This window comes from Acartia tonsa, chromosome 7 (assembly GCF_053477335.1).
Source record: "Acartia tonsa isolate MP-2025a chromosome 7, ASM5347733v1, whole genome shotgun sequence".
Taxonomy (NCBI): domain Eukaryota; kingdom Metazoa; phylum Arthropoda; class Copepoda; order Calanoida; family Acartiidae; genus Acartia; species Acartia tonsa.
This window is the reverse complement of record NC_137266.1, coordinates 40,883,816-40,892,784: the sequence shown is the minus strand read 5'-3', so window position 1 is coordinate 40,892,784 and position 8,969 is coordinate 40,883,816. Positions and strand designations below refer to the sequence as shown.

The window sequence follows — 8,969 nt, the reverse complement described above, 5'->3', positions numbered from 1 at the left end:
AGTAAAAGTTTTTGTGCTCAGCATTAATAAAAACCTACCTCTTGACACGTAACAAGCCCTAACTTCTCATTCTACTCTTGGCCACTCCCAGCTGAGCTGCAGCTGTTACCCAGCTGCATATGGATTGGCCGCCATTATTTTTGGTAGTATTTTTGAGGTCAGCACCCATAATAACCTACCCCTAGACACGTCACAAGCCTTATGTACTCATTCTACTCTTAGTCTCCAAGCTGAGCTGCAGCTGTTACCCAGCTGCCATATGGATTGGCCGTCACCATTTAAGGTAGCATTTTGAGCTCAGCACCCATAAAAACCTAACCCTAGACAGGTCACAAGCCCTATGTACTCAGTCTACTCTTGGCCGCTCTCAGCTGAGCTGCAGCTGTTACCAAGCCGCCATATGGATGGGCCGCCACTTTTTTTGGTAGTATTTTTGAGCTCAGCACCCATATAAACCTACCCCTAGACACGTCACAAGCCATCTCTACTCATTCTACTCTTGGCCGCTCCCAGCTGAGCTGCAGCTGTTACCCAGCTGCCATATAGATGGACGGCCACTAATTTTGGTAGTATTTTTGAGCTCAACAGCCATAAAAACCTACCCCTAGACACGTCACAAGCCATAACTACCCTTCATACTCTTGGCAGCTCCCAGCCGTTTTCAGCCTGTTCTAGCCGTTTAGCAGTTGGTACAAGAAATTTATGAAATGGTTTTACATTTACCATGAATTAAACCAAAAATAAGTTGATTCCTACGTAATTAATGATGAATTTGCCCTGAAAATAGGCAAAAAACGGCTAAACGGCTGAGCTGCCAGCCGCTAATTTTCCAACTTTTTGTTCGATTTAGGGAAAATAGACCTACCAAGGATTACTCATGCAAAATTTCAGATCGAAATTCGAATTCTAAGTGCCATTTAATCCCTGATTACGAGATGGTTGCATTAACCCCCCCCCCCCCCTTTATACTATTGATAAAGAATAAATATGATTATAATAACTTTCTGATAATAGTATGAAGTGAAATAGTTGAATGTTAATTCAATGTATGCAGAATAACCTCAGATAGAATTATTGTAAAGCAAGAGCTTTTGTCTTCAGATTGTTTAACTCTTCTTTAGATTTTCTTATATAAGTTTCTTTTTGGTAATCATAGAACAAGAATTCTTCTATATTTCCACCATTGGCTTTGATAAACTTGATAAATTCAAGTTTTATAAAGTAAGTATAGTCGTTATGATAACAACTAAATTCATTATCCTTCAGATATTCAAAAACTAATATCTATTGATCTCCGAGTGCATTTGATTAAAATAAAGTAGTGTACTTCATGTACTTTCGGATTTATAATTACATTTACTTAATATATCATTAGTAGTACTCTTATTACAACAACAAAAACACGAAAAGATATAATTTGGATTAATCCCAATAAATAAAACTAGGACAAAAAGATAAGAAATTATTAAATGCTTTTTTTTAGTTAAAACTGCAGATGTTGCTGTGCTAAAAAAATATTTCACTTGTTTGGTACCTATGTGAAACAAAAAAGAAATAACACTTTAAACTTTGCATGAGAGTCAAAATTATTATTTATAACTTTTATACCTTACTATTGATAAAGAACAAATATGTTTATAATAACTTTCTGTTAAGAATGAAGTTAAATCACTGTATGCAGAATAACCACAGATAGAATTATTGTAAAGCAAGAGCTTCTGTCTTCAGCTTGATTAACTCTTCTCTAGATTTTCTTATATAGGTTTGTTTTTGTTTATCATAGGACCAGAATTCTTCTATATTTCCACCAAAGGCTTTGATAAACTTGATAAATTCCAGTTCAGAGGTATCACTACCACCCCTCAGATAAAGACGTTTCAGCCTTGGCATCTCAACATCTGGGAGAGAAGTATTTCTAAAGACAGGTATACTCAATCTTAACTCACATATGGAATCCTTGTTACACTTGATCAAGGATAGTGCATCATCACCAGGTAAACTTGATATTTCAAGGTATTGTAGCTTTGTTGTCTTTATATCCACAATATCATCATGTATAAAGCTAACATAACTCAACTTCAACTTTGTAATTGTATCCTTGTTACACTTTATCAAGGATAGAGCAACATCACCAGATAAATTGTAAAGATCTAGGTATTGAAGCCTTGGTATCTTTATATCTCCAATATCACTATTTCTAAAGTTACCACCCCACAACTTCAACTTTGTAATTGAATCCTTGTTACACTTGATCAAGGATAGAGCAACATCACCAGATAAATTGTAAAAATCTAGGTATTGAAGCCTTGGTATCTTTATATCTCCAATATCACTATGTCTAAAGTTAACATATTTCACCTTCAACTTAGTAATTGTATCCTTGTTACACTTGATCAATGCTAAAACAGATTCACCAGATATCTTACCGAATATTTCCAGATATTGTAACTTTGGAAATATGAAATTATCTAATTGACCAATGTCTAGTCTGATATCACATAGTGACAAATGAGTAATGTTTTCTTTGTTAACTGAATTTACTAATGTGTTCACAATGTTAATATTATTACCAAGTGCTAAAGATTTCAGTAGGGATAGATGAGGCACTTGAAGTACAGTATTGTTGTGTATCTTTAAAAACCTAACACCAAGATGTTCTAGCTTGTCACCATACCTGGCCAAGATTGCCTCACAAATATTCTTATTTAAATCATAATCAACATTAGGAAAATCAATATCTAGCCTCTGAATATTAGTAAGTTCCAGATGAGGCTGCAACAATATTTCTGGAATTTTCCTGAGTGAAATATACAGTGAGACTATATTCTCCATAAAATTTGATAATATTTCTCTCATCTGGTCAGAAGATGCTCTGTTAAACTGCAGATCCAACCTGACTTCTGGCCCATGTGATCTCTTAACAGCATTTGAAAGAACTTCAGATATTTGAGTATAATTACTTTCATCAATATTCTTAATTGTAATTTCAAATAATAGTTTCAGTTCCTTTGAAGCAGTGGAAACCACGTTGTAATACCTAAAATAAAATATGGGTAAATACATATTAATAAACAATAACATTCTTAACTTCAATGCTTCACTACTTTGTCATATATTTATCCAAAAATTTAATTCTGAAAAAAGGTTACCTATGTAACATTCCCCACTTATACTTTAACTTTTTAAAATAAAAAATATCATAGTCACACCTACATTCTACTACTTTGAAAGATAAGCATCCAAGTGCTGCATAGATTAACTAAGAATTTCAGACAGTCTTTTATACCCCATTTACTCAATAAAATAAACGACAGTAAGTTCTGTCGGCACCAGGCATGAAGATAGGCTAAATTTCATATGGACAGTTACACATACATCCTGTTACTATATGGTAGAAAGATATCAAATTAATTACTGCTTAGAAAAATATAAATTATTTTCTAATGCTTTAATGTCGTAATGGCTGAATTGTAGAGTTGACTCAATGTGTTTTACAATGACCTTTGATTTATATATATGAAGCTATGAAAAATAAAGTAAGCAATAAGTTTGATAAAAAGAAGTTGAGTCTTCAGTTTGTTTCAAAGTTCATAGTTACTACTATAGGACTTATTAGCCAGGTTGTCACCAAGAGTGGGGTCTGGACAAAATAACGAGCTAGTCTATTTTAGAGCTCGTTATATATATATTTATTGATCATAGCTTCACTCAGTAATTAGATATTCTAATATACCTAACCTAATCTGATTTAAACATATATATTGTTGGAATACAGTAAGTGAATATTCAAAGTGTTTATTATTGATATATGAAGTATTGCTACTCTATAACTAACTATTTACCGTCTGTTTTCCGTGATATAAATACCACATTAAGGCGAAACTAATATACACAGACAAAAATACATCCTCTTACTTTACTTCATTTACCTACTGCAAAGAAGGCCTTGAAATTATTGAAGTGTTATTCAATAAAATAAATAAAATGGACAAAGCTAAGTAGAAATACCTCCACCCCCCCCCCCCCCATCCCAAAAAAAGTATTCAAACATTGAAATGTGGATGTAGTATCATTAATAGTTGGTCAAAGCTTTTCAGAGAGGCTTGGGATTAACATATTGAATCATACCATTTAGAGACACATCTCATTTCCTTCTTATCCTTTGTAGAACAATAGCTCATAATTTTTCCAATAACTTCTGGAGGCAAGTCCTGCAATCCTTTAGCAACAGCCTAGAAATATACAGGGTGAGTCAGAAAAAACTGAATTTTTCGATTTTTAGAAACAACCAGAAGGAATACAGAAAAAATAATCATATATCCTTGTTCGTTGTACAAAAACACATCAAACTTGTAAAAGGTGTTTTTCATTATCTCTAAAAATGCGGCCTCTATGATAGGTGTATGGTGTCAAAAAATGCCTTGTGTGAAAAATGTTGATCAAGAAAAATTAAAATAACTCATCTATTTTGTATAAAAAAATCTTAAAATTTCAATATTTATTTAGAAAAAGGTCTAAGAAAAGTACTTTAATGAGTTTTAAAGGTGAAATGCTTTTTGGCTCCACACAAAAGCATTTTTAGAATACTGAAATTTGTCATTTTTTCATATTTCTTCATTGTGATGCATGTTGTTTAAAAGAATCTTTTATAATAACGTAGCTTATAGTAAAAAGAAAAAAAACCTTTCTATTTGACAAAAAAATCTCTTAAGATAAAAAAGTTATCAAGGTTTGAATTTTTAAAATGAAAATGCCTTTTAGAAACCCTACCCAATTTAAATGAAGTTATTATGATGGATTATAACACACAAGTATAATTTGTCAAAAGGTGGCGGAGATTTTGGAGATTAAATCCAGTCTTGCACCAAATATAGAGGAAATTCAGGGGGAGGGGGTAGGAATTTAGGTAACAAGATGAAATATTTCCGGTCATGAGCTGGTTTTCCGGTCATGGAGTATTAAATCTTAACAATAGATTACAACAAAACGTTTGATTTATAATGTGATAATTTAATTTAAATAAATAATATTTTTAAGATGTTAAATATTTACAATCTGTTGAATACAAATTTTAATAATCAAAAAATATGTTTGTTTATCTTTTAAGAATGGTAGACATTTTTTATTATTCATAAATGTACCTAAAAAGTACAAAATAATAGCTGAAAAAGTCATCACACACACTTTTTGAAATCTTTATCCTCTAAAAAGCTGCGTTGTTTTCATAGATATTCAAAAACACCTTTTCTAAGTTTAATGTATATTTTTAAAGAAAACAAGAACCTATCATTGTTTTTTCCATATTCTTACTGGTTGTATCAGAAAATCGAAAAAACTCAGTTTTTTTCTGGCTCACCCTGTACAAATATTTTAATTTAAGAAAAAGGGGAGGGGTTAATGAAACCATCTTGTAATCAATGCGCAAATGGCACTTAGAATCCGAATTTCCTTATGAAACTTGGCATGAGTAATCCTTGGTAGGTCTATTTTCTCAAAATAGAACAAAAAATTAGAAAAGGTAATTGTAGAAATCTACAAAATTGGTTTTTGGTATTATTTCACATGATTTAAAGCAAAAATATTTTTCAAAGAGTTGATTCCCATGTAATTAACAATAGATTTGCCCTAAAAATAGCAAAAAAACGGCAAAGCCGTTACTTTTCCAATTTTTTGTTTAATTTTGGGAAAATAGAACTACCAAGGATTACTCATGCCAAGTTTCACAACAAATTCGGATTTTAAGTGCCATTTGTGCATTGATTACGAGATGGTTGCATTAAACCCCCCCCCCTCCAAACTAGTATTGAATCTAATGAAAGTTATGTGATGTGAGTTCATTTTCTTATTATCGACTATTTCATATCCTACTATATAAAGTAGAATGTTTTTTTGTCTGATGATTAAAGGGGAGGGGGGCGGAAGTGACACTTTTTGAAACCAAAACTTAAAGTCAAAGGAAATCAACTAAAAAAAAGAGTTATTTGATTTGGCATGGCAGTTGCTTTAGAGAGGTACAATATGGAACTGTGAAGACAGCTGTTTCTGCCTTTTCTCGCCAAATTAGACAATTTTAAATCATCTGAGATAAACTTTTTTTTCATAAAGATTTCCTTTATGTTTTCACTTGTAATATTTATAACATGTCAATATTTGAAAAGTGTCAAATATTACAAGTGTCAATTGAAAGTATAAAGGAAACTATTATGAGAAAAAAAGTTTTTCTTAGATGATTGAAAATCATCTAATTTGGCGAGAAAATATTGTAACTCTTTTTAGCAACTGTCATGCCAAATCTCAGAGCTGTAACTTTTTTTTTATTTGACTTCCTTTGACTTTAAGTTTTGGTTTCAAACAGTGTAACAAGATTTCATGGAAAAATATCATTTTTTAACCCCTCCCACATATATCTCAAGTCCATGAATCCTTTACCAATAGCCTGACCTATTTGATTTAGGAACAACTAGAGTGGAATTTCAACAATATTTCATATTTCACATCCAACTCTCCATACAACCACACTAAATCTTTTGTTAGATGGGCGGCGAACCAAGTAAATAGTATACTCATAGTAAACTCTCTGGAGAAAAAATCCGTAATAGTAGTTAGAACACAAGGATGACAACATCCATAAAAGCGAAGCACTGAAACGGTACGACAAACGGACATTAACACTTGTATAGTGTCAGAACTGAATAATCAGAATGTGTGAGAGACGAAGCAAAATTGTAAGTAATTTTTTTTGAAAAACTGCCTGATATAGGATAATGTTTATGGACATACTTACATTTTTAAGACTTATAAAGTTGCTTCGCTTTTAACATTATACTTTGTTGTCCCAAGAATCAATTTACCAAAAGTCAAATCAATCGGATAATCAGATCACATAAAAATTTGTTGTTAAAAAGTAAAAAAAATCAACATAATTAAAATGGACGTACGGACCAGGGATAAGGGATGGGAAACGTAGGAAAATATTATTTCAGGCCTATTTCAAGCCTAGGCCTATTTCTAGCCTAATAAACCAGTTTTGGGATAGCGCAGTGGTTCGTATAAAATGCTAATAAAAAAGCTGTGTGTGTGTGTGTGTGTAGATAAAGTATAGAATCAAATTCAGGTAGCTAGTTTAAAGTAAAATACATAACTTTTTATAAACCTATATATTAATGGCTTTTGTTAAAATGAAGTTTTATCTCTCCCAAAATTTTTTATCTTTTACTTTGGTAATTTGAACTGTCAGAAAGCTATCGTTGGGTTTCCCTCAGACAGATTTTAGTTTGTAGTATTTGCATTTTTATTAATGAGTAAAAATTTTATTTGAAAATTTCATTGCTAATTAAAATTCAAAATAAATAAATAAATATGCACTTGGGTAACATTCTATCAAGTTCTTTGGAACTATAATGTAATGATATATCTGTACTGTGTTGTATTGTACAAAAATTAGGGTTAAGGTGTTGTTTCAATTCCGTACTAAATTTTTAAAATTCAAAATACAACATCTAATTTATAAACTACCAAATGAAAACTCGTAGCTACCTTCTTTCCAAAAAAATAATCCCGTTATTTTTGTTTTTTCTATATGGCCCTTTTTTAATGTTTAACTCTAAGCAGATTTAATAATTAAACTAATGTGATCTAACACCATTTATGTTTATTTTTTCGTAGCAGACGAAATCATTATTTTTTCTATAATTGTCTGCTTCTAAAATTTCCGCCATCTGTGATTTGGGCTTGTTTTGTATCAACCAATCACCAATTAATCACAGAACACTATTGGTTTAGAGCGGTAGCCAATATGAGCCGTCCACCAGTAAGGTCATTAAATTAGGCAAATGGTAAAAGTTGCATGATCCCTTTCAAAACCAGGCCGCGACCTAATTTATGGCCAGGTTTCCTATCCCTTATCCCTGGTACGGACATTCTGGTAATGATTATATAGTTGCTACGCTTTCTAATTTATGCCTAACTACTAAAGGAATCACCATGCAAAGTTTGAAATAAATAGGACAATTCTAACATGCCTAAATTAACGAAAAAAGCTACCCGTCTGTGACGGATATACCGACCCTAATTATAGAACTCTTGGCATTATTGCCATAATGTTATGGTCACAAACAGACAATATGAACTATAGAGTAAGTTTACTTCTAATAGAAGTTGTTGTGAATTTTAGTTTTGTTTTAATTACATGAATATTTTATTCTAAATATTTGATCTAAAAACTTGAAAATGCAATTAGATTTTTACAATTTTTTGAGACTTGAAATTTTATAAGCTACTAAGTTGTATGATTTTAATTTTTATGAAAAAGAAGAAGGATCTAAGTCTGATTGTGCCCCCCCCCCCCCCCCCCTCCCACCCCAATTCAAGATAAAAATCGCCCCTTGGAATTTAAACCTACGTTAATATTTTACCTCGGCTTGATTTCCTTGCAACTCCAGTTTATTTCTCTTTTTAACATTGTGCTCAGGGCTAGCAGAACGCTTTTCTCTAGGCATTTTAAATTTCTGAAATATGCAACTTTTATTAGGCCTAACCTGGGGTTGCTGTTGTTGTGTTGACTTTAATTATCCCAGGTATTACAAGGCAATATAAAGCAAGGTCCTTCTTAATGGTCAAGTTTCAAAAACACTAAAATTCATTAAAGAGCAACCTTTGTTTGTAAGTCTTATCTGTGCATAGCTTGTGCCTGTTTTTTGGGCAATACATTCTTCCATACCCTTGATTATTCCCCCACAAAACTAAGTAAGGACTAAAGGGGACTATGCAACAACAAGAGCTAGTGATTTTAAGCACCTTCCATCAATGATTCTAAATGTTTTTCTGGTGAATTTACTAGGGTAATGTTTAATATTGTTATATCAATTAAAAAAAATTAAGTTTAATTTCACCATGGTTTTACATGAAAAAAGACTTCGAAATATTATTTTTTTTAACAAATAGTAATAAATGTTTTGTTGAATTCAAAC

General features: G+C 31.8%; 1 protein-coding gene across 1 annotated transcript; it reads right to left on the bottom strand.

Moving 5' to 3' along the window:
• Window positions 1–1,372: 1,372 nt before the first annotated feature.
• On the bottom strand, window positions 1,373–8,528 carry LOC145323758 (uncharacterized). The gene is made up of 3 exons (XM_080166266.1): window positions 8,415–8,528; window positions 4,129–4,232; window positions 1,373–3,037 (listed from the first exon to the last, which is right to left on the bottom strand). The coding sequence occupies exons 1-3, from the start codon at window positions 8,496–8,498 to the stop codon at window positions 1,699–1,701; spliced, it is 1,527 nt and encodes a 508-aa protein (XP_080022392.1). The 5' UTR covers window positions 8,499–8,528; the 3' UTR covers window positions 1,373–1,698.
• Window positions 8,529–8,969: the final 441 nt, after the last annotated feature.

Coding starts and splice junctions, on each gene's coding strand:
- LOC145323758 (XM_080166266.1), bottom strand. CDS start 8,498: ATGCCTAGAGAAAAGCGTTCTGCTAGCCCTGAGCACAATGTTAAAAAG. Junction 4,233..8,414: donor TGCAAGGAAATCAAGCCGAG/GTAAAATATTAA, acceptor GTATATTTCTAG/GCTGTTGCTAAAGGATTGCA. Junction 3,038..4,128: donor ATGAGATGTGTCTCTAAATG/GTATGATTCAAT, acceptor ATTTTATTTTAG/GTATTACAACGTGGTTTCCA.